Source organism: Camelina sativa, chromosome 7 (assembly GCF_000633955.1).
Source record: "Camelina sativa cultivar DH55 chromosome 7, Cs, whole genome shotgun sequence".
Classification (NCBI taxonomy): Eukaryota; Viridiplantae; Streptophyta; class Magnoliopsida; order Brassicales; family Brassicaceae; genus Camelina; species Camelina sativa.
The window spans coordinates 26,157,851-26,181,351 of NC_025691.1; the positions used below are offsets into that span (position 1 = coordinate 26,157,851).

The 23,501-nt window shown below is 37.8% G+C and overlaps 6 protein-coding genes across 17 annotated transcripts in view; 3 read left to right on the top strand and 3 right to left on the bottom strand.

Annotated features, from left to right (window-relative positions):
- The window catches only part of LOC104702670 (ubiquitin fusion degradation protein 1 homolog), a 3,836-nt gene extending 2,384 nt beyond the window's left edge, over positions 1-1,452 (top strand). For both annotated transcript variants that reach the window (XM_019227902.1, XM_019227903.1), the window contains exons 7-11: positions 75-113; positions 207-337; positions 521-741; positions 843-1,096; positions 1,185-1,452. In XM_019227902.1, coding sequence (XP_019083447.1) covers positions 75-113; positions 207-337; positions 521-741; positions 843-1,096; positions 1,185-1,283 — 744 coding nt within the window. In that variant the 3' untranslated portion in view covers positions 1,284-1,452. The remainder of the gene's footprint in view (positions 1-74; positions 114-206; positions 338-520; positions 742-842; positions 1,097-1,184) is intronic.
- On the bottom strand, positions 1,611-3,971 carry LOC104702671 (epimerase family protein SDR39U1 homolog, chloroplastic-like). 3 transcript variants are annotated; one of them, XM_019227904.1, is made up of 12 exons: positions 3,860-3,971; positions 3,712-3,765; positions 3,560-3,626; positions 3,420-3,479; positions 3,178-3,296; positions 3,055-3,099; positions 2,869-2,947; positions 2,719-2,780; positions 2,460-2,562; positions 2,301-2,361; positions 2,142-2,212; positions 1,611-2,020 (listed from the first exon to the last, which is right to left on the bottom strand). In XM_019227904.1, the coding sequence occupies exons 1-12, from the start codon at positions 3,941-3,943 to the stop codon at positions 1,779-1,781; spliced, it is 1,047 nt and encodes a 348-aa protein (XP_019083449.1). In that variant the 5' UTR covers positions 3,944-3,971; the 3' UTR covers positions 1,611-1,778. The 3 variants fall into 3 exon arrangements, with proteins under 3 accessions (XP_019083449.1, XP_010416869.1, XP_019083450.1); XM_010418567.2 differs by having other exon boundaries at positions 3,560-3,635; XM_019227905.1 differs by having other exon boundaries at positions 1,864-2,064; positions 3,560-3,635.
- On the top strand, positions 4,099-4,695 carry LOC104702672 (30S ribosomal protein S31, mitochondrial). The gene has a single exon (XM_010418568.2). It carries the CDS (start codon positions 4,149-4,151, stop codon positions 4,446-4,448), a length of 300 nt encoding a protein of 99 aa, XP_010416870.1. The 5' UTR covers positions 4,099-4,148; the 3' UTR covers positions 4,449-4,695.
- LOC104751786 (kinesin-like protein KIN-7E) lies at positions 5,452-12,784 on the bottom strand. 7 transcript variants are annotated; one of them, XM_019227907.1, is made up of 15 exons: positions 12,560-12,784; positions 12,036-12,111; positions 9,343-9,568; positions 9,050-9,139; positions 8,868-8,968; positions 8,669-8,782; positions 8,496-8,577; positions 8,269-8,336; positions 8,112-8,177; positions 7,898-8,022; positions 7,404-7,740; positions 7,193-7,291; positions 6,443-7,093; positions 6,061-6,371; positions 5,452-5,996 (listed from the first exon to the last, which is right to left on the bottom strand). In XM_019227907.1, the coding sequence occupies exons 3-15, from the start codon at positions 9,560-9,562 to the stop codon at positions 5,672-5,674; spliced, it is 2,589 nt and encodes an 862-aa protein (XP_019083452.1). In that variant the 5' UTR covers positions 9,563-9,568; positions 12,036-12,111; positions 12,560-12,784; the 3' UTR covers positions 5,452-5,671. The 7 variants fall into 7 exon arrangements, with proteins under 7 accessions (XP_019083452.1, XP_010416873.1, XP_019083455.1 ...); XM_010418571.2 differs by lacking the exons at positions 12,036-12,111; positions 12,560-12,784 and adding an exon at positions 11,365-11,385; XM_019227910.1 differs by lacking the exons at positions 12,036-12,111; positions 12,560-12,784 and adding an exon at positions 11,185-11,334.
- Positions 16,454-18,544, top strand: LOC104702674 (B-box zinc finger protein 18-like). 3 transcript variants are annotated; one of them, XM_010418573.2, is made up of 5 exons: positions 16,454-16,858; positions 17,285-17,381; positions 17,482-17,597; positions 17,686-17,850; positions 17,938-18,544. In XM_010418573.2, the coding sequence occupies exons 1-5, from the start codon at positions 16,766-16,768 to the stop codon at positions 17,983-17,985; spliced, it is 519 nt and encodes a 172-aa protein (XP_010416875.1). In that variant the 5' UTR covers positions 16,454-16,765; the 3' UTR covers positions 17,986-18,544. The 3 variants fall into 3 exon arrangements, with proteins under 3 accessions (XP_010416875.1, XP_010416874.1, XP_010416876.1); XM_010418572.1 differs by having other exon boundaries at positions 16,455-16,858; positions 17,935-18,442; XM_010418574.1 differs by having other exon boundaries at positions 16,455-16,858; positions 17,503-17,597; positions 17,935-18,442.
- LOC104702675 (fructose-bisphosphate aldolase 1, chloroplastic) lies at positions 18,669-20,763 on the bottom strand. The gene is made up of 6 exons (XM_010418575.1): positions 20,489-20,763; positions 20,123-20,392; positions 19,749-19,858; positions 19,576-19,666; positions 19,214-19,483; positions 18,669-19,114 (listed from the first exon to the last, which is right to left on the bottom strand). The coding sequence occupies exons 1-6, from the start codon at positions 20,666-20,668 to the stop codon at positions 18,836-18,838; spliced, it is 1,200 nt and encodes a 399-aa protein (XP_010416877.1). The 5' UTR covers positions 20,669-20,763; the 3' UTR covers positions 18,669-18,835.

The window sequence follows — 23,501 nt, forward strand, 5'->3', positions numbered from 1 at the left end:
ATATTGACTATCCAATGCTGTTTGAGCTTCGTAATGCTGGAATTGAACGTGTTTCTCACTGTGGAGTCCTTGAGTTCATTGCAGAAGAAGGCATGATCTACATGCCATATTGGGTTCGTATCAGCTTCCTTTTTGGTTATCGGTTGACATTCTCGGGATCATGCAGCTTTACCAAACTAATTGTTTGCTACTTTTATCTAATCCAGATGATGCAGAATCTGCTCCTGCAAGAAGGAGACATTGTGAGAGTTAGAAATGTCACTCTTCCAAAAGGAACTTACGTTAAACTACAGCCCCACACACAAGACTTCCTCGAAATCTCCAACCCGAAAGCAATGTGAGTCCATCTTATTTCGACCCTCTCGTAATCTCGTATTAGTCTTCATGTTGGTTCTTGCTTAGAGAATGTATTGTATTAAAGTTCTTCTTGTCTTCTGGCTCGTAGTTAGATACTTTCATCTGTTTCTGTTTGTTATCTATATTTCCTTGTGGCTTGCTGATGAATGAGTGAACCTTGCAGCTTGGAAACTGCTTTGAGGAATTACTCTTGCCTAACCACTGGGGATAGCATTATGGTTCCATACAACAACAAGAAATATTTTATAGATATAGTTGAAACTAAGCCTGCTAACGGAATTAGCATCATAGAAACAGACTGTGAGGTTGATTTCGCAACTCCCCTTGACTACAAGGAGCCTGAACGTCACACAGCACCTGCTGCAGCAAAGGGTCCGGCAAAAGGTATGTATTCATGGACATGGAGTCATAAGATGGATTTACTTATTAGTCTATTAGCTTCAAGTTGTTGGATCTCATGTTCTTTTTTTCCAATTCTTTTGCAGCTGAGGAAGTTGTGGATGAACCTGAACCAAAGTTCAATCCTTTCACGGGATCTGGAAGACGGTTAGATGGGAGACCTCTTGCCTATGAGCCACCACCTGCCTCTATCCCAAAAGACAAACAGCCTGTTGTTGCTAATGGTAATGGACAGTCATCTGCAGCAAGTAGCTCAGAGAAAGCGGCGCGACAGGCACAAGGAAAACTTGTGTTTGGGTCCAATGCCAACCGTGCTCCAAAAGAGGCTACTCCTCCTAAGGTAGTTATAAAAACCTTTTTTTGATCAATGGCAAAACAGATATTGGAGTGGAACTGAGAGACCAATACCTATGAATGACCTTTTTCAGGTTGGAGCTGGAAAAGAGACAAAGCAAGAAGAACAGGAGAAGAAAGAAGAGCCTAAGTTCCAAGCTTTCACTGGGAAGAAGTATTCATTGAGGGGTTGACCAACTCACACAATGAGTGTGCTCAGTTTATTTATGATCCCCTCATGTTGTGTATTATAAAGACTAGTGCCTCGAATTAAAAGGAAAACAAATTAATAAATCTCTGGCTTGTCTTGACTAGATTTGTTTTCTTTATCAGATTCAATGCCATTTCATACAGTTCCCTGCTCTTCTATATATTCTTACTGCATGATATAAGTCTGAGCACGTCATTCACATAATTTTTTCGTGAATATCAAAGCTTTGGCGCTTTATAGGTGAAGTCATTGGCTGAAGCCTGTAGAGGACCTGTGAGTTGGCTAAATTACCCTATGAATAAGAACAGTATATGAGAAAAATCCTATGTCTGAGTAATAATATCCTCTCAACACATCTGATAGATACATACATAACATGATATATCCCTCGGAAAAAGAATATATTAGAGACGAAAGAAAAGAATCTCTTGTTTTTCTGTGACAAATCCAATGCTACAACGGTGCTCTATGTGTCACCTTATTGCATAATGGCTTTGAGTGCATCTTTCACGTATTTGTACTTGAATTCAAAGCCAAGCTCTTTGGCTCTTGCAGGTAAAACCTTCTGTCCCTCCAGAACCACAGTGGCACCTTCTCCGAGCAAAGCTTTGAGTGCAAAGTCAGGAACTGGTAGCCACGATGGTCGGCTAAGAACGCTGCCTAGCTGCTGGCACATTTCCCCAAGTCTAACCGGATTCGGCGCAGTCCCATTAATAACTCCTGCCAACAACCAGCACCAATAGCACTATGCTTTAGCCCTTGACCTATTCCTTTTTTTTTGGACAAACTCCGTTACCTATTCTTAAGACGAAACATAAAGGACATGTATGTTTGTTGTTACCTTTGTAGGATGGATTACTGAGGGCCTCATAAATTAAGTTCACCAAGTCATCAACGTGAATCCAAGAGAACCTACACAATGAATTGTTTAAGAACGATCTTCAAAAATCGCAGAGAGCCATCAAGAGATAACCAGAAAAGTATCCAACTCAACTTTTACCATTGTTGTCCTGAACCAAGAGGTCCTCCAGCAAACATTTGGAAAAAGGGTATCATCATGGCTGCAATGCACAAAAAAATACTTTATCATATCATCAAAGTATCTAAGTTCTTCACAAACAAATTTCATTAGCGTGTGAGAGCGAGAGAGAATACGCACCCAAAGCTCCACCATCTTTGCCAAGAACAACACCAATGCGGATAAGTGCCACTCTAACATCCTTATCCGCTTTCAGTGCAGTTGCTTCCCATTCTCTGCAAACCTAAGTTCACAAGTACATGTTTCATTTAAGAAGCAAATTTGGTGAACATGGAGTTAGATCGACATCTATCACCGCTAAGTACAAACAGTTATTTCAGGATCTAAACTAGAAAAAGATTCAGCATTTGCAAAAGGAAATATATTCTAGGACATTGACCTCTGAGAGATAATCCTTCCCTGATGGACTATTTTCGTCGAATACTCCGGTCTCACTAGTACCTGACAGTTTAAAGAGGGTTAGAATTCTCGTTGACATGATTCACGAATGCAAACTTTGATGGCTACCGCATATAGGATTGTAACGAACCATAGTAACCAACAGCCGTGGCACTAACTAGAACGGTAGGCCTGGCTTCTGCTGGTGAATTATTCACCAACTCAACAACCTTCATGTAGTTTAGAAAAAAATGAAACCTCTCTAAATTAGAAAATCTCCTCAAAATGTGAAGCTTGGAACCACAATCCAATGAAAAAAGACAGTATAATCACTAACTTTAGAGGTGACACGGATCCGGCTGTCCTTAATCTCTTTCTTGATCTGCAAAGCAAGCAAAGATATCAGTGGAGAAACGAAAAAGGATCAAACTTTAGAGAAAGGTGTAAGAAGAAAACTGACCTCGGGAGACCACCTTGTACTAATAGGCAGTCCTGCCAAGTTCACAACAGCAGTGGATCCTTGTACGCAGTTTTTCCAATCCGGTTCTTCTGCAATCACAATACCAGGGAAGTCCTTGGCTGAAAGGAGACCATTAAGAACAAGATGAATCAAAACAAAAGACTGGTAAATATGATTAATCAAATCACATATGATCCTAGTAAAATAGAATCAGAATGAATGAACAGTCATTACCTTCTTACCAGGAAATATTTGCTCAGCGTTGGATTTAGAACGTGTTAAGACACGGATAGAGTTATTATCTGCAGAACGAACATTTGAAAAAAAAATTGAGTCATAACTAAGTCGAACGAGTGTCATCAGTGTATCATTATCATCTTACCAGCACGAAGTCTCTGAACCAATCGTCTCCCTATGAATCCAGTTGCTCCAGTTACTGAAACTGTCATCTGATTTTCCTGGGGAAAACAACAAAGACCACATTTTTAATAGCTTCAATTGTATAATCAATGCAATGTGTTTGAATGAAAGTACCTTCTGAGATTTCTCGGAACTACACAGAACCATGAATCTCCTGCTCCCTGGCACCTAAAAAAAAATCCAAAATTTCCCGCAACGAATTAGAGGCCAAAAGAACAAAAATTTTCAGAAAATAACAAGTTTAAAACCCAAAATTGCGTACTGGGAAAGATGAAGAAGGAACGACAAGAGCAGAAGAGAGAGCGAAGGAGGAGGAAAGAGACGTTGTTGAGCAGAGAAGCTCCATGGTGTTTCGCTGATACTGATCGTTAACTCAATGACTGAGTGGTGGAGACACATATAACGTCTTGCACCAAGACCACTCAAAAGGCCTTTAATGGGCTTTACTAAAGGCCCATGAGTGAACCCAATGTGTGTTTTAGTCTGTCTCTATGAAGTTTGAGAGAGGACGAAAGAGTGAGTGAGAGAGAGAGAGAGAGAGAGAGAGAGAGATGGCAGCGATGCAGTGGTGCGGCGCGATGGCGCGACGGATTATGATGACGCAGCGAACATCTGCAGCATTGAACTGTTCGGCGGCGAAGTATTCATCTTTATCACCGGCGTCTGCAGCTCCGGCGGTATCGGGAATGGATTTGTGCGGGAGAGGAGATAAGAAGACGAAGAAAGGGAAGAGATTCAAAGGATCGTACGGGAACTCGAGAGGGAAGAAGCAGAAGATGATTGAGAGAATCAAAGACAAGCTTGAGGTTCCCAGGTCTACTCCTTGGCCTCTCCCTTTCAAACTCATCTGAAACTTTTCTCTTTTTTTAGGGTTTTTTTTTTTTCTTGTTTGCCAACAATTAAAAATGTCGCCTTTAATGGTGTTGTCTGTATACTTCTTCTCATCATGAATCATTTGAGTATAAAACTCGTCTCTGTTCATGATTTGTGTTGTTTTCAACTCATTTGCGATTTTAGAGGCTTAGATGTTTCCCCTTGTGGCTTCATTTGGGATCAGAATCCAAATTACACTGAAATTAATAAGTTTTGATTTTGCAATCGCTTATTTATACACAAGATTTGTTGATTGGTTCAAGCTTAAAAGTGTGTATGAAGTAATCAGAGTGTTTCACCGGGAGCCTTTAACTTGTGGATTAGGTGGTTATAGGAAGATTATGCAACTGAACCACGTTTGATGCTTTGGTATGAATGTGTGTGTAACTGTGTAGTATAGTGTTTTGTTTGGTATGAATGGATGGCTGAATGTAGGATAGCAAATTTTGGCCTAAGAGACTACTAGTGACTCTCAGATTTGGAGTTGTATAAGATTTTTGAATACCCGCCTTGTTGCATATCACACTTTAAAATGGCGAGAACTTGTTTGTATTCATTGATTTTTGAATAGGACGAGAGGTCAGACAGCTTCCTGTTCCAGTTTGCAGTTTTGTTGGTTGAAGATCTAGTTCCAAGATATCATATTGAGTAACTATAATTATGGTTGCTCTCTGCAAATTTAGACGGTTTGAGTGATGTTAGCCTTTATGTTTTGTAGTTCCTGGTGATGATCATAGATTGCTCAATATCTCTTGTTTTTTTTAGTTTGATATTTTTACTCTTCTTTCAATTTTGGCCTTTACTGTTGTTTTACATTGTAGAAACTAGAAACTAAAAACATTTATACAAAAACGACAGTGTTTAGAAACTGAGCATTCTTTTGGGCTTCAGAATTGTAGTTAGCAGAATTGATCGGTCTTGTTTAACGAATTCGTATCGATGTTGGACCAATGTCACGCACATTTTGAAAACTATGTTTCGTTGCGCTAAAATAGCCTTACCAGTTAAAGAAAAAACATCAGAATGTGTTGATGTCAGCTTACAAATCAAAAACCCCATCAAACCGACAATAAAAATAGAGAGAGAGATCCATCTTAAGCTGTAGAATCATGATATTTTTCATCAAACACCAGCGCCTAGAAGATTTACACATACAACCTCAAAAACCATTATATGAACGTGTTTGAACTCTCTATTAGAATTAGAAAAGCGTGGCCATGCTTTTTCTCCAGTTAAGTGATCTCCGTGTTGTTGGAAGCGGAGGCGTGAAGCTCAGACCAAACATCTCCTTCATAGCTCTTCCTTGCTCCACGAACCTAACAAGCTTCGCTACAACCGCAGCGCTTTCAACCACGTGGGTTATGTCGTTGGGTTTACTCCAGAGCTGGTTCGCTAGCTGCAACCTCCGGCGTTTCGAGTTCACAGCAATTCCAAACTTCTGGTAAAGTCTCTTCCTTTCCTCTCCAGTAAACCTCTTCCCGACAAGCTTGCTTAGCATCCGTCTCTCCCTATGAAGCGCCTTTAGGCTACAGCAAAACCGAGCATTAGCTTTTTGCAGCGGATACAAAATCAAACGCTAAAAGTACTAACCTTGAAGCTACTGTTAGTGTTTGTCCTCTTTCAAAGGCATGGTTTCCCTGAGAGAAGCTTTCTTTCATAAATGAAAGTCTTCTTAGCTCTACTCCAATGTATATTGAATCCGCTTGATCTCCCGTGAAGAGCAAGAAGAAGTATGTTCTATGCACCAGCGAGACATGACATGTTTGCCACAGCCCCAGAATCTGTTCTCTCTGTCTCTCAAATTCGTCCGACCAGTTTGTCATCGTCCCAGACACCTCTTCCTCCATAGCGTCCACACCAATGTCCTTCCCCATCTTCCCTGAATTCTCAGTGTCCGAAACCTGAAAACAATGCTCCACATAAGAAGTTGCTTCTTTGTAGAAAGGATAGAGACGGCTATAACGGTTTTTACCATCTCCTTCAGCCCTTCAACAAATGACCGAATGCTGGTGATACCTCCATCGTCTCCCACCAACGGTGTTCCAACACTGTGAGCCTCAGTGGAATCACTTCCGCGGGAGGACATTGAATCTTCCCTCAACAATTTCCCACCAGAACCGAACTCTAAATCAGGAAACACGATACCATGAACCTCCGGTCTTCCAGGGTAGTCCATCTCCAGGGCATCAGGAGGAGTGCTTGTGCCCGGCATGGTTTCTCCACGGCTCCAACTCTGCCTCCTCCTGACACTTCTAACACTTGACGGGGTACTGTTTTGAGCATGACCTGTTCCACCGTTTGCCTCTGTGTTGTGGCCCAGAAGTGTTTCTGCATCTGTCCTTTCTTCACTGTTGTTATTAATGTCACTGGTTGATTCATCGTCCATCTCAATGCATTGTACTTCTTTGCAGTATTCTTCTGATTGATCTCCTAAATGCCCAGATGACAATTCCTCCTCCAGATCATCAGAGTGAGACCTAACATGAGCTCTTGCAGTTGACAGAGGCGTAGATGTCCCATCTGATATGAAACTGGTCCTATCTGGATCAACCACGCCTGATGTCTCTGACACTGAACCATCCTCCCACTTGTTGGTCCGGTTACGATTATGCGGAGCCCCAGCCTTTAAAAATTTGAAAAGAAAAAAAACACATGGATGAAACTAGAAATGCTATCAAATTGTAAAAGATTATTTGATAAACTGTCGACTGAACTGAGATACCTTTGAAGACTCATCGTGTTCCACCATCTTCATAAAATCGTCAAGCCGAGATTGGGCAATATCCCGCTGTTTTGTCATTTCTGCAAGCTGCTTCTCCATCTGCATGATATCAAACCTTCATCAGAATAAACCCAACTATCCAAAAGTAAACCAACCACCCCTGCCAACGGATCTGTTAAAACTACTTCTGGGTTTCCACAATAGCACAAACCTTCTGTATCTGAAGATCTTTCTTTCTCAGCGCAACCCCACAATCGCAGCTTAAGGTGGCAGGGGCTGGGTTTCTCAGCTCGCTCTCGAGCCTGGCTAGCTCACGCTGTAGCTGCTTCACCAAAGCCTTGTCTGACATGACAACATTGATCTGTGCCTTTGTTGTAACTTCCTTGGCACAGCAGGCAAACAGGAGAGTGTTTCTAGTCTGCTCTACATGACTCCTCGCTGGACTCAGCGTGCAGACTATGGCGGTTCTGGCATTGCCCCCCAAGCATGGCTGAAGAATACGTGTGAGCTTGGAGTCTCTATAATTGATGTGTCCTTGTCTTCCATTGCTGCATCATGTTGACAGTCTTTATATCAAAGCACATTAAGTTTCAAAAAGATAAATAAAGATGCTTGTAGAGTTCGAATTGTGTTTGTTAATATTGATCAACAGCACATGCTACAAATTGTAAGGTTACAGTGTCAGCCGAAGTATCACTTCCACACCTGAGTTTACGTATCACGGTTCCTAGGGTCAACAAACTTCTATTGATATGACAACCCTCCTTAAGTCTTGCCCCAGCTGATAAGGCCTGCGATGCGCGCTCGCTCCCCGCCAAATCAATAAAATTCTGCACATAAGAAACAATGAGCACAAACAAGATGATCGGCAAAGCTTAGAACCTTGAGACGCATATAAATAAAGTAGATAATAACATACCACACTCGCCATGAGAGTGGTTGAGTTCTCTTTGCCTAAGAACTCACGAGCAGAGCTTTCAACTGTCTACAAAAAGTTAATAATTTAGATTATGCAAAGATAAAAAAAAAAAAAAAAAGGGAAATCATTTAGATCCAGTGATAGAAAAGAGCTTTACTAGTTTGATAATTTGATGCGATCTTGAACTTCTCTCATTTAATGAGGTTTCACCAATCTTCCGCTGTGCTGCAATAAGAACATCAAGAAGTACAGACACGTGGTGAGAGATATTTTTCACACAACACTTTATGCAGAATAACCTGAGTTGCAAATCTGGAGCAAACTACATAACTATCAGCTCGCTTGTAGTAATGGAAAAATAGGTGGACTATATGAGAATATTACCTTCACAAACAGAGATAAGATCCTTCAAATGGTTCCAGTCTCTCAGGGTTTCCTCTGTGGCTTTTTCAACGACGGCCCCTTTCTAAATTGAAGAAAAAAAAAAACGAGAAGAAGGTCACACACCATTATTAACAAAAAGCACTTACAGTAAGGAGAAAACAGTAATGTTTCACCTCAGGGTCATCTCGTAGCCTCAGTGGTGTACTATCCGGGCTGAGAAGATCTCGGATGGCCTCATTGTAGATCTCTATAGCCGAAAATTTCACAACAAATGCCCTATCTTCATTCTGCAGCGCCCAGTCCAATTAGCGAAAACGAGGAATACATATCAAAGTAGTGTGCGAGAAAATCAGACTTAATTTTTGGCAGTACCTTAAATATATAATCAAATATGTCAGCCACAGCAAACTCGGTAATTCCAGACATGGTGTATGTCTTTCCACTGCTAGTCTGACCGTACGCGAAAATACTAGCTGGGAAACAATAATTAATGCATCATTTTAGCTTTCCATGTCATCTATGTCTACATCATTACAACAATAAAGGAAGCTTACAGTTAATTCCTTTGACAACCGAGAGAGCAACTTCCTTAGGGCCATCTTCGTAAACTTGTCTGGTTGGGCATTCACCTCGGTACACTCTATCTGTCACCAAAATGTTTAAAGAGAAATGGGCATCCAAATCAACTCATGGATGTGATATACAGGTGTGTGTGAAATTCACAGGGACAAGCCCAGGTAGAATAAAGTTAATAGAAGAGGTTGGAACGGTTCAAAGAAAACATAAACTGAAGCTAATTCAAGTACATAGAAGATGTTTGAACTCAAAACACCATGGCGATTCTTACCAAATGAGTATGCAGAAGGAAAAGTTGAGCCCTCACGCAATGTGTTTCTGTATAACACGGTAGTGTCGTTGATGCATTCCCAATCCGCAGCTTCATTAGCCAAGATCTCTTTATCGTTCAGAGGTCTAAGTCTAACCAGAACCAATATCTTCTCTTCCCGGGCAACATGCACCTGTGTCTTCTCCATTTTTTTCAGCTCTTCTCCAGCAATAGCTCCCATTGCTCACTGGTCAAATCAACAATAATACACAATGAGCTTTTTAAACAGAGGAAGCTCGTTACTTTTTTGAAGTTTGATGCATTTCATTCATATTTGAACAAGTGCTGAAAGCTTTCAAGAACATAATAGATCTAAGAAGAGACCAAAAAAAAAAGAGTCATTATTTTCCAACTAACACAACCATATAAAAATGATAAAGCCCAGACATCTCATCTTACCAGAACAAGAACCTTAAAAAAAATAGAGAAAACTTGAACAGTTCAACAAAGCAAACTCATAGTATCAGAGTAAAGTCAATTACACTGCAACTAAACACCAGAGTTCAAAATTTCTGCAACACACTGCTTAAACAGAAAGAAAGAAAGAAAAAGACGAGCGAAAGAGAGATGACTTATTACTTATTAATAGAGGGATGGGATATTGTAATTAGAAAAAACAAAAGAGAGTTTACTTAGAAGGTGATCAAGCTTTTAACTGTAGAAGAAACAAACGAAAAAGAAAAGAGTACCGACTTTTATTCATTAGTGGCCACCCACTATGCTTGAAAACGAAGTAATGTATCATCATCGATCTAAAGTTTCTTTAATAGAAATACAAGTAAAGAAAAGGTCCCACAGAAGCACGCACACCTTCTGTGTTAAAACGCATCTCTATATTTTAATAGCAAAGAGAGGAACTCAAAAAAGGAAAAGTTATCATCATATTCAAAGTACTTTGATTTGCAATCTTACACACGCAAAAGGAGACAGAAAAAAAGAAGAAAGGATAGGAAAATTAATATAGAAACAGTAGTATTCATAAGTCTTTCTCTCACCAGTGCACTTGAGTTTTCATAATAATGCAAGTAAAGAAAAAAGCCTGAGTTTAACATTAAACAATGGGTAGGACTAATTGAATATAATAAATAATAGTATATGAATTTGACTAGAATGCAATAAAAAAAAACCCCACATCTTTGAAGCTAAACCCTAAAATCTTCAATCTTTGATTCATATACAATGTGTGTAAACGAATTGTGTGTTAGATGTTGGATATGTGTTAAGAAGAGAGGGCTTTTTTTTATAGAGACCTGACCAAGTGAGAGTATATAGTTTTGCTGTCTTCTTCCTCAAAGTGACGCCGTTTCTTCTTCACAGAGCTCTAATCTGAAACATCCACCACAGAAGATTTGAGCATTAAAACACACAGAGAGAAGTGATTTTGAGAGTGGAATCGAAAAATTAAATAAACCCTAGACTAGAGGGGTACCGTATAGTGTTCTGAATCTATCAAGCGAATCTTAAAATATATAAAAAACGCAGAATCGTTCTCCACATAAAATTAAAAAAGGTTACCAATAATAGCAATCTCGATCTAAAAAATAGGGAAAAAGGAAACACTTGACCCAAATAAATTCCTCTAAGCTTCAATCTTGCCCAAAAAAAAAATCGGAGAAGAAATCTATATAGGGTATGTATGGGATAATAAAACAGTGGAATCAAAAGCTAACCATTGATCTCTCTNAAGTGCTGAAAGCTTTCAAGAACATAATAGATCTAAGAAGAGACCAAAAAAAAAAGAGTCATTATTTTCCAACTAACACAACCATATAAAAATGATAAAGCCCAGACATCTCATCTTACCAGAACAAGAACCTTAAAAAAAATAGAGAAAACTTGAACAGTTCAACAAAGCAAACTCATAGTATCAGAGTAAAGTCAATTACACTGCAACTAAACACCAGAGTTCAAAATTTCTGCAACACACTGCTTAAACAGAAAGAAAGAAAGAAAAAGACGAGCGAAAGAGAGATGACTTATTACTTATTAATAGAGGGATGGGATATTGTAATTAGAAAAAACAAAAGAGAGTTTACTTAGAAGGTGATCAAGCTTTTAACTGTAGAAGAAACAAACGAAAAAGAAAAGAGTACCGACTTTTATTCATTAGTGGCCACCCACTATGCTTGAAAACGAAGTAATGTATCATCATCGATCTAAAGTTTCTTTAATAGAAATACAAGTAAAGAAAAGGTCCCACAGAAGCACGCACACCTTCTGTGTTAAAACGCATCTCTATATTTTAATAGCAAAGAGAGGAACTCAAAAAAGGAAAAGTTATCATCATATTCAAAGTACTTTGATTTGCAATCTTACACACGCAAAAGGAGACAGAAAAAAAGAAGAAAGGATAGGAAAATTAATATAGAAACAGTAGTATTCATAAGTCTTTCTCTCACCAGTGCACTTGAGTTTTCATAATAATGCAAGTAAAGAAAAAAGCCTGAGTTTAACATTAAACAATGGGTAGGACTAATTGAATATAATAAATAATAGTATATGAATTTGACTAGAATGCAATAAAAAAAAACCCCACATCTTTGAAGCTAAACCCTAAAATCTTCAATCTTTGATTCATATACAATGTGTGTAAACGAATTGTGTGTTAGATGTTGGATATGTGTTAAGAAGAGAGGGCTTTTTTTTATAGAGACCTGACCAAGTGAGAGTATATAGTTTTGCTGTCTTCTTCCTCAAAGTGACGCCGTTTCTTCTTCACAGAGCTCTAATCTGAAACATCCACCACAGAAGATTTGAGCATTAAAACACACAGAGAGAAGTGATTTTGAGAGTGGAATCGAAAAATTAAATAAACCCTAGACTAGAGGGGTACCGTATAGTGTTCTGAATCTATCAAGCGAATCTTAAAATATATAAAAAACGCAGAATCGTTCTCCACATAAAATTAAAAAAGGTTACCAATAATAGCAATCTCGATCTAAAAAATAGGGAAAAAGGAAACACTTGACCCAAATAAATTCCTCTAAGCTTCAATCTTGCCCAAAAAAAAAATCGGAGAAGAAATCTATATAGGGTATGTATGGGATAATAAAACAGTGGAATCAAAAGCTAACCATTGATCTCTCTCTCCCTCTCTCTATATATATATCACTAGTGCGAAGAATACGGAGAGAAATAGAGATACATAGAGAGATAAAGAGAATCACAGTAAAGTCACCTTCTTCTTCTTCGTCGTCGTTTGCTTTACTCCATCTTTCTCATGCTGCTTTTGTCGTCGTCGTCGTCGTCTATCTTTTTTTCTAAACAATTGCCATTGGTTTTGGTTCGGCTCTCTCTCTGAGTGTGAAGGAGGAGGAGGGACCAATGAGCATTGATTTGGTCCCGCAAATCTCGTAGCCAAAGCGCCTCTCTTCTCTCTCTATTTGTTTGTTGAACCGATGGAGAGAGAGAGAGAGAGTGTGTGCGGTGGAAGGAAGATACCAACTGAAATACCAATTTTACCCCCTGAAACGTTGTCGGGAATCTGATTAAAGCCCCTTCTTGCCACGTTTGCTTTTTTAATTCCTCTTTTTTTTTTAATTTTAATATATAATAATTTCTATTCCTTAAATTTTAATGCGCGATATATATATATATAATATATATATTCTTCTCAGTTACTACTAAGACACGTGGCACGAAGACCACTGCTTTTATAGCCGTTGAGAGAGAGGTACGGAGCCCAAAGGTGTTTCTCTAGACTCTCTCCCCCATTAAGAGACTCTCTTTTTATTATTATTTATTAATTATTTATATACCAAACATTTTATTTTACTAATTATTTTACAACTTTTTCTACTATTTTCCTCATACACACACTGACATACTGTACAAGTTTACCGAACAAACGTGAAATTAGTTAAACGGCGAAAATCACGGATCGCCTTTTTTTTTTTTATGTCGGTCCATTTAACTTATACAAGTTTTTTTACTATTTTATTTTAGCAGATAATTAAATAAACAAGAGAAAATGGTAAAGTCAAAAAGCCATTTAAGGCACTAGTAACTATCAGTCCATATCTTCTTCTTTTTCCCCACAAGTCATTAACCCAAATTAACTGTAATTAATGCTCCTTGTGATAAATTACAAACATAACTCCATTTTAACTCCATGTGATCAATTGTATCCTCAAACCCCAATTTATAACATTAGTTTATGGGGTTAATTTAACTCTCAAACGGTCAAACCAATGTATTTGTATACTCCTTTAACACAATGTGTTAATCGGATGACCTAGTTACATAGAACAAATGAGTGAAGTTGGTAACATAAACTATGTAAACTTTGACTTCAAATCCATTGTCAAATTGGTAAGCTCGAACACAACGTTAATTTTCTTGTAATTAAATTACTTCATATCTGGAAACATCAGTCAGTGGCTTTAGTTACACTGACCGAAGATAAGATAAGATAAGTGATTCGACGAAACTCAAATGCGGTTTTGCAGCCTTGCAGGTGGTTTGGGTTTGGCATATGCCATATGGTGCCGTCCATGCCATCACCAAAAAAAAAAAAAAGTGTCAATGAAGGAAAAATAAACATTACGCTTTAGATCTTTGGTGGGCTTACACATAAAGCCCAATATAAGGTATTCTGGTAAGAACAAAAAGATCCAAAACATCATCGAAAATTGGGTTGTTGAACAACGTTGAGAAACCAAAGGAACTAATGTCATATCAAACAATTCAACATATACTCGACTTTTTTTGTACATTGTTATGAATCATAGCAACTTTTGTTATCTAGTTTTCAATTCAATAAGAATTGGCTTGTACTAACAATATCATAGTAAAACTTCACTCTAGATTCTAGAACCTTTGTTTATGGCTGGCAACATATGGCAAAATTAGGAGGAATATGACATAGATATGCTGTATGTGTTTGTTTATAGTTTTACAAGAGAGCCAAAAAAAAAAAAAAAAAAGCAAATGATCAATCAAGGTCTAAAAAATCTATTGAACTCTATAAATATCTAAGATCATTGATTGGACCGACGCAGAAACATTTTCAGTATATTTTTGTCCAAAATCGAATAATTTGGGACATAGTAGAGAAAAATGCAAAAAAAAAAAAAAAACAAACAAACCTACTTGGAAACGATCATTACTTGTTGACCACCAGTTCCAGTGGCTGTTGATAGCTTCGACCCTACTATTTCTGTTTTCATTCCTTCGTGTGGCCCTTATTTTTCCTTCCTCATGTTTAAAGTTTTCACTACTAAAACTAGCCTATCGTACTATGCCCTGTTTTTGTTCAACAAATGATAAAAACTAACGTGGAATTGATTACGATTTTACCAAAAAAAAGACAGACATTTTGATTTCCATGGACGAGATTACACGAACTCGAACATTCTACAAATTTGACAAAAAGAAAGAAACAGCTCTTACAAGTTACAACAACAAGTCGTTTGGTCTAATGTAGTTTCTCATTAATTCGTCACTGGGTCCATAGACTCTGACCCTAAGGGCATCGGAGAAGAATTTAGGATGTTGTTAGAGTAAAAATATTATAAAAATAATGTAAGATTATTAGTTTAGATCTTTTGTTAAGAAATTGGTTATTGGGAGAACATGTTTAAGATCATAAGATTTAATAATATAATAATCTTAAATATATTATAATTTTAATAACTTTAAAAAATAACATTTAAATTGCAAACTTAAAAAACTTAGGGGAATTGTCATAAATACCACTAAAATAGGTTTTTATTCCAAAAATACCACAATTTAGTTTTTTTTCCAAAAATACCACATAATTGAATTAAATTTCTAATACTAAAAACTAATTCCTAAATTCTAAATACTAAACTTTACCCCTAAAACTATACCCTAAAACTAAATGTGTCAACCCAAACCTAAAAAAAAAAATTCTACATCCTTAAAAATCAATTTTTTCTGTTTGTGGTAATTTAAAAAAAAAACTTTTGTGGTAGTTTTGGAAAAAAAACTAAAAAGTGGTATTTTTGGAAAAAAACTTTTTTAGTGGTATTTAAAAGAATTTTTCAAAAACTTATACTAAAATTCAAAATATAATACCAAATTTTTATGAAACAAAAAAACATTAAAGATATAAATAAAAAAATACATACAAAACTTCCTCCAAACAAATAAATGTTTTCTTCTTTACAAAAAATTGTATCTATTCACGAGTTGCCACGTCACCCAAAAATTGACCCAAAATCAGTTTTACATCAAAAATCAATAACATGTTTTTCAAGACACTGTTCTCTATATTTTTTATTTTAAAAAGGCTTAGAACACCTCTCCCAATGCACATAGCCAAAGTTCGTTTCTAATCTATCATTTTCTTTTTGTCCATCGATTGACTTTTCACTTATGAAACATATTTTTTAAAAATGCATTAATTTGAGTCAGGCTTTTGTTTTTTTTTTTCTGAATCACCGAACCTTACCTACATGATGCATGTAATAATCGTACATGCATATAAATATAGATTCATGTTTACCATCTTTTAATTACTACCACATAAGTGATAAGTCATCTACTCACGAAAACGATTTCTACTGATTGACTTTTCACTTTTTTTTTTTTTAATTTTTTTTTATTTATGAAAATACTAGCAGTTAAATAGTTCATGGATTTTACCACTTTTAAGAAGTTAAAAGATATGTATTTTTGATTTTTTTTTCTTTTTACAATACAATATGTACTTCATATCAAATACTAAATCTTAACAAATAGAACTGATTAAACCCAAAGATGACAGATAAATCACATTTGATAATTTTAACAATGGCAAAAATCTACAAACTATTCAAAAAAGTGTTATAATCAACAAATACCATTCCAAATGATGGTTTTCTCATAATTGATTCTTAAAATCTATAGATCTGATTGCTGACTTAATAAAACTGTAATAATTATGGTAAAAATTATAGAAAAATAAAGAGTAGTAAATGGTTAAAAATAAGAGATAACCGTAAAAGACTGTAAATTTTATGAAAAAAAAAGAATGGTATACACATCTACCATTCAAACCTATGATTATATCAACTCAATTTTGTTTGCTACCTTAAGTTTAAGTTGTGGCCATGAGAAGGGGAGAAATCAAATAAACGGGAGAGAGAGCGAGCATACTAGTATTGCATATATATATATAAATCTCTACTCGCAGTATTCTGCAAAAATTTTTTATCATATTTCTCTGCTCCTTGTCTATCTCTCTCTATCTCGCAGGCTCCGTCTTCTCTCTGAGATAGTTTTTGAGTCAAAAATATCTCAATCATCTTCTTTACTTCGATATTTCCTAAACCCTTCATCTCTCTATCTCTCCCCCCCTCCCCCCCCTTCAATAGCAAGGGGAATTTGGGTTTGGTGAGAAAGATGCGAACTTTGAAACTGATCGTTTGAGAAGAAAAACATGCGAATTCTGTGTGATGCTTGTGAGAGCGCCGCCGCAATTGTCTTTTGCGCCGCCGACGAAGCTGCTCTCTGTTGTTCCTGCGACGAAAAAGTAACCATCTTTATCTGAAAAAGCCATTTTTTTCTTCTTCTTCTTCTTTTTAGTTTAACACTTTTGTATCTCAACCAATGCTGATAAAGTTGGATAATTTTTGAGGCAATTTCTAGTTGCAGTGCTAAATTTGTGGATTTTGAGGTTATCGTTGTAACTCGAAGCTGTCCCATAAAAGTGTAGTACCAATTTCTTTATCAAAAGCAGGCGTGTGTTTTTGATTGTTTAGTGATGATCATGTACTGATTTTAGCTTAGTCAGAATTTGAACTTTGCTTATAGCATTGTCTCTGGTGATACACTTTTACAGTCACTCTATTGCAGCTGTAAGAGCTCTGATTAGTTTTGTTTTGAGGAGAATGGTGATAAGTATAGGAAGTGATGATGATGACATTTAAGAAAGAAACATTTTTGTTTGTGTGTTTAGGTTCATAAGTGCAACAAGCTTGCTAGTCGACATGTACGTGTAGGCTTAGCTGATCCAAGCAATGCCCCACGCTGTGACATATGCGAAAATGCACCTGGTATGAATGAATGAATATGATTCCTTTGTCTTTCTTTGGTGTATAGAACAAAGGAAAAGTTCGGTTTTTTTACATGTTTTTGTGTTAACTCGATGAGCAGCATTCTTTTACTGTGAGATAGATGGTAGTTCCCTTTGTCTACAATGTGACATGGTTGTACATGTTGGTGGGAAGAGAACACACAGGCGTTTTCTATTGCTGAGACAGAGGATTGAGGTTTGAATCTTGAGACTAGTTATTAGGATCTTGAAGCATTCTTGATTTTGTGATATTGATTCTGCTTTACAATGTTTGTGTCTTGTAGTTCCCAGGCGATAAGCCTAATCATGCCGACCAATTGGGATTACGTTGTCAAAAGGGTTCTTCTGGTCGCGATCAAGAATCAAATGGAAATGGTGATCATGATCACAATATGATTGATCTCAACTCCAACCCTCAAAGAGTACACGAGCCTGGATCGAATCACCAAGTACGTGTATCTTTATCTTGATGAACGTAATATTGTTGCCTCAATTTTTCTACAGTTCTCTAAAACTGTTTTGTTTGTTTCAAGGAGGAGGGTATTGATGTAGATAACGCAAACAATCATGAGCCTGAACAGTGATCATAGATACACAAGATCAAGTAAGAAACCTATGCAAGAACACTATCTTTATAGACAAATCTCTCTTTTGGTTTTGAAGAAATCAGCTTAAATGGCTTAGTGTAAACCAATAAGATGTTTTCTGGATTTCTTCTCTTTTGCGAAATGGTCAATTAGATAGTAGCAAAGCTTGGAAGAGATTCTTGTGTAACGACGAATCTTCAGAGTTAAATCTCAAATAAAAACTATGAAAAAGCCATTAAAGAAGATGACTTCTTGGCTCAGTTTAAGTGATCACCGTGAGCCATTGCTATTATCATCTTCTTCTCTCTCTCTCTCTCTCTCTCTGCCTATTTTTGTTAACTCTGAGCTCACTCTGTTTTTGGATTTTTTTTCTTATAAAAAGATGAGATGAGAGTCACTCATGACCTTGAAATGCAATCTCTCATTATTCAAGTTTCAATATTGTGTTTTGATGTTTCTTGCTCCATTTTTCTTGGATACAAACATAGGATTCATCATTAACATAATGCTTGGTCTTTTGTAATGTCATTTTCTTGTAGTAGATGATGTGATTTTTCAGCTGAGAGATGATAACGTATCATTATAACAGTTTCATAACTAGTAATGCCAGAGTTTGAATGTCTTTATAACAATGGTTAAAACAGACGTAACTCAATTATTGGTAGTAACGAGTACAAAGATAGTAGAAACGATCATATATTAAAAAACTAGTCTCAGATGATAGATAACAGACGAATTGACTTTTGTACCGCTTATAATGAAGAAGAGTATAATGATAACTCAAAACACCAGAATCAAGCTCTCAAGTTTATGAGTTTTGATCTATGGAACCATTATTACAAATAGCTTAATAGGTGTAGCCTTTTACAAACATTCCCTCCTTGGCTTCCTCGGACTCGCCTTCTCCTGTGTATTTCCCGAGCTGAGCCGACGAATTGGCTTTGGCTCTGGCCAAGAGAGTGTCCTGAGCTGCCTTCACGTTCTCTTCTCTGCCTCCCCATGTCTTCAAGCAAGTGTTCTGCAAGGCACGTGCGTAAGAGAAGGACACATGCCATGGGTTTGGTGCCTGGTTCATGGCATTTAAGTTCAAGGTCGCCTCCAATTCAGACTGTCCACCAGACAAGAACTGCATACAATATAGGTAATATCAAATCTCTGTTTCAATTCTAAAGCATACAGTAGTTTCTTCAGCTGCAAAAATTTGACAGTAAAAGAGAAAACTTGCCATAATTCCAGGGACAGCAGGAGGGATTCTGTTGCGGAGAAGCTTGAGAGTGTAGGAAGCAACCTGCTCGGGAGTAGCTCTGTCTTTGGCCTCAGCTCCTGGAGTAACCATGCTCGGCTTCAGGAGAATACCTTCGAACATGACGTTGTTCTGAGCCAGGTAGAAGAAAACCTCAGCCCAGACCTTCTCTGCAACATCATATGTCCTGTCAATGTTGTGTTCTCCGTCCAACATAATCTCTGGCTCCACAATTGGCACCAGACCGCTGTCCTGCAGAACACAAACTCAAAACGCATAAGTATATTCAATACAGTGTTAATGTACATGAAAAAGACCGGTGCGATTAGAGTTATATATAGTACCTGAGAAATAGCAGCGTAACGGGCAAGTCCCCAAGCTGCTTCTTTAACAGCCAAAGCAGAGGGTCCATTTGGAATGCTCACAACAGTACGCCTAATCATACAGATGAGGAGAGTTCAATCAAAAACACCATTTTGGTAAATTGATTCTGCAATGAGAGTATATATAAACGTACCATTTGGCGAAACGAGCACCTTGTTGGTAGTAAGCAGCGGTGCGAGAGGCTAACCCGTCGAGTCCTTGGCACCAGGACTCGTCGTTAGACCCAGTAAGTGGCACCAAACCCTGTTTATAATATATACAAACTCACCATTATCCACTTTCATAAGTAACAACACTCATAGTCATAGATTACACCACATTAAAACTGAACCCAACCTGAACCGAATCTCAACCGGACTAAAGATTTCACAAACCGAAGAATAGACCAAACCAAAACAAACTAAAGTCTAACCCGGTTAAGATATATCAGACCTACTAAACCTAAAGATGGCATAAACCTAGCTAGGTTTTACTAGTACAACAACAATACAATGTACATATACATACCTTGTCGACTTTGATGCCAGGGACGATGTTCTGCTCGACGAGAACATCAACCATTTTCTTGCCGTCGGTGGTGGATTGGTAAAGAGTCTCCTCGAAGAGGATAGCACCGGAGATGTACTGTCCCAGTCCAGGAGCCGACACAAGCAACGTCCTGTAAGCTTGACGGTTAGCCTCCGTGTTCTCTAGCCCAATCGACGCCAAACGCTTCCCGCAAGTCGCGTTTGACTCGTCCATCGCCAAAATCCCGCGTCCCGGAGACGCGATTGTTGTCTGCACACCAGTTTTTTTTTTTTAAATATTTAAATCATCCACAAATGAAGTTATTAAATGATTTGTTTTTATTTTGGATTAATTAAGAATAATTACAGCAGTTTTGACGAGCTCGTCGGCGTAAGAAGAAGCGGCACGGATGGTGAGAGAGGAAGGTGTGACGTTGCTACGGATAGCTGAGACGGAGGAAGGTTGACGGAGGAGGATACTCTGTCCCTTCACCCAATCAGATTTGACCGGTGACGCTTTGAGCATAGTCGCAGTGCTTGACGCCATTGTTGTTGCTTTGCTGCTATCTTCTTCTACAGAGAGAGCTTAATAATAACGCTCTCAACACACACAGCACACTAGTACAGGCAATCGTGCGTTTCAGTGGTTTAATATATAGAGAGACTGAAGAGACATAAACAAAAGATTGGATAATTGAGGTTCTCGTGAGCCGGCTGACGAGGATTTGCCACGTGGACGATAATATCTTTGAATGACAAAAACAAAATTAACAAAAAGATGACTTTATATAAACCATATGATAAAAAAAACTTATCAGACTACGTGTTTATAAAATTAAACCAAGCAGAAGCTAAATCTAAAATTTCCCAAAATTTTAGATCTATTGGCTTCTATGTAATAAAATTTTGACAAATTCATTGGTGACTATATATATATTTGAACATTGATTACTTGACAGTTTGTCCAAAAAAAAAAAAATTACTTGTCATTGTTGTAAAAGTAAGAAAGATGGTTGGTGTTTCTCTTCTTCTTATTCTCATTAACTCATAGAACAAGTATATTATATAGTAGAAAGCAACGCCTAAACCTAAACCGAATAAGTTATGGCCGATGAGTCTTACACATGGCCGATGGGCCTTACACAATAGGATAAGTAATGGGCCAGTTATGGAAGTTCACTCCAAGTGTTTTACAACACTCCCCCTTGGATGACATAACTGTGCTGATGCTAAGGGATCAATACAATACGCTTGGGGGTGCTGCCTCATTAAAACCTTACCAGGAAAACCCAGTGGAACAAAACCATGGTGAAGGAAAAAGAGTACAGCACACATTGCTCCCCCTGTTCTAAGCATCACTGAAAGTCTTTAAGCCTCCGCATTCCAATCTAATGCATGAGCTTCTTGAATGTTGATGCCGGTAAAGATTTGGTGAAGAGATCGGCTGAGTTGTCGCAAGACTGAACTTGTACCACTTGAACTTCTCCGGCCTTCTGTAATTCGTGGGTGAAGAAGAACTTGGGTAATATATGCTTCGTCCGATCTCCCTTAATGTAGCCTTCCTGAAGTTGTGCGATGCAAGCTGTATTGTCTTCATAAATCACGGTTGGTTCCTTATCATCGACCATACCGCAGTCTGTCCTGATATGTTGAGTCATCGACCTCAACCACACGCACTCTCGACTAGCTTCATGCATTGCTAAAATCTCTGCATGGTTAGATGATGCGGCCGCAATAGTCTGCTTCATAGAACGCCAAGAAATTGTTGTACCACCGTGCGTAAATACATAGCGAGTTTGAGACCTAGCATTATGTGGATCAGACAGATAACCTGCATCAGCAAAACCAACTAAACCTTCTTTGTTACGGTTAGTATAAAATAAACTCAAATCTGTCGTCCCTTGTAGGTAACGCAATACATTTTTAATACCGTTCTAGTGCCTTTGGGTTGGACAAGAGCTAAATCTTGCTAGGAGGTTCACGGCAAAACAAATGTCTGGTCTAGTGTGGCTAGCCAAGAACATTAACGCTCCCATTGCACTGAGGTATGGCACTTCAGGACTGAGAACTTCTTCATCGTCCTTCTTTGGACCAAATGGATCTTCATCCAAATCAAGGCTCCTTACAACCATTGGGCTAGTCAATGGGTGAGCTTGGTCCATATTAAACCTCTTGAGTACCTTTTCAGTATATGCCATTTGATGCACAAGGATCCCATTATCTATGTACTCAAGCTGCAATCCCAAACAAAATTTTGTCTTGCCTAGATCTTTCATCTCAAATTCTTTCTTTAAATATTCGACTGTTTGGGCGATTTCCCCAGAGGTTCCTAGGATATTTAAATCATCCACATATACTGCTATTATCACATACCCTTTGTTTGCAAACTTCTTTATAAATATACATGAACTGATGGGATCATTCTTATAGCCCTCTTTGGTTAGGTACTCACTTAATCTATTTTACCACGTAAGCCCACTTTGTTTTAGTCCATAAAGAGATTTGTTTAGCCTTATGCAGTATTGTTCTCGAGAACCGCTCTTATCCTTGAGCTCAATACCCTCTGGTAATCTCATATATATTTCATTATCCAGTGGACCATATAGATATGCGGTCACTACATCCATTAGCCGCAAATCAAGTTTTTCTCTTATAGCCAGATTTAGCAAATATCTAAAAGTCGTTGCATCCATCACAGGGGAGTATGTCTCCTGATATGTTACGGTTTTGACTCACTTTGACCCCGTTTATTTGATAGTTTTGTAGTTGTTTGAGTCCTTTTCAGGTTATAATACGAGGCTAGGAAGCTAAAAGCAAGGATTGGAACAGCAGGAGCAATCGGAGCAGAAAGGAGTTGAATTGGAGCAGAAAAGCTGATTTTAGACCCAGGAGCACATGCTCCCGATTTCCGAGCACATGCTCCCAACTCTACGGTTTCATGACGACACGTGGCAAGCATCTAGGCGCCGATTCCCTGCCTAATTCCCCTTATTTTAGGCGATCCTTTGTGAGAGAAAGAGGGCTGAGATCGCTTTTTAATAGGGAGATTTGAATTTGGAATCTTTCCTTATTTTTCTCTACTTGTATGCTATTTAACCTAGGGTTTTTAGGAGAGATAATATACCTTTTCTTTTGGTTTTTTAGCGACGTTTTTGTGAGAGGGAGAAGAGCGGCTACCTTGTGAAGCATTCTCTGAACCCTTTTTATTTTTATGTCATTGAATTTCTCATCTTTTGCTATGATTCATTTCTCTATGTCTGAGTAGTTTTCTTTGCTAGATTAGGGGTTTCAAAAGGGGTTTCATGGGTTAGCAACAGAACACAAATAGGGCTTTATATAATCGATTGTCTTCACTATTGTTAGACTTAATGCTTAGGTTG

Coding starts and splice junctions, on each gene's coding strand:
- LOC104702671 (XM_010418567.2), bottom strand. CDS start 3,943: ATGGAGCTTCTCTGCTCAACAACGTCTCTTTCCTCCTCCTTCGCTCTC. Junction 2,948..3,054: donor GGATCCGTGTCACCTCTAAA/GTTAGTGATTAT, acceptor AACTACATGAAG/GTTGTTGAGTTGGTGAATAA. Junction 2,021..2,141: donor CAGTAATCCATCCTACAAAG/GTAACAACAAAC, acceptor GGTTGTTGGCAG/GAGTTATTAATGGGACTGCG.
- LOC104702672 (XM_010418568.2), top strand. CDS start 4,149: ATGGCAGCGATGCAGTGGTGCGGCGCGATGGCGCGACGGATTATGATG.
- LOC104751786 (XM_019227907.1), bottom strand. CDS start 9,562: ATGGGAGCTATTGCTGGAGAAGAGCTGAAAAAAATGGAGAAGACACAG. Junction 8,578..8,668: donor GGCTACGAGATGACCCTGAG/GTGAAACATTAC, acceptor TCTTCAATTTAG/AAAGGGGCCGTCGTTGAAAA. Junction 7,741..7,897: donor ACCGTGATACGTAAACTCAG/GTGTGGAAGTGA, acceptor AACATGATGCAG/CAATGGAAGACAAGGACACA.
- LOC104702674 (XM_010418572.1), top strand. CDS start 16,766: ATGCGAATTCTGTGTGATGCTTGTGAGAGCGCCGCCGCAATTGTCTTT. Junction 16,859..17,284: donor GTTGTTCCTGCGACGAAAAA/GTAACCATCTTT, acceptor TTGTGTGTTTAG/GTTCATAAGTGCAACAAGCT. Junction 17,851..17,934: donor AGCCTGGATCGAATCACCAA/GTACGTGTATCT, acceptor GTTTGTTTCAAG/GAGGAGGGTATTGATGTAGA.
- LOC104702675 (XM_010418575.1), bottom strand. CDS start 20,668: ATGGCGTCAAGCACTGCGACTATGCTCAAAGCGTCACCGGTCAAATCT. Junction 19,667..19,748: donor GGTGCTCGTTTCGCCAAATG/GTACGTTTATAT, acceptor CTGTATGATTAG/GCGTACTGTTGTGAGCATTC. Junction 19,115..19,213: donor CTGCTGTCCCTGGAATTATG/GCAAGTTTTCTC, acceptor TATTGTATGCAG/TTCTTGTCTGGTGGACAGTC.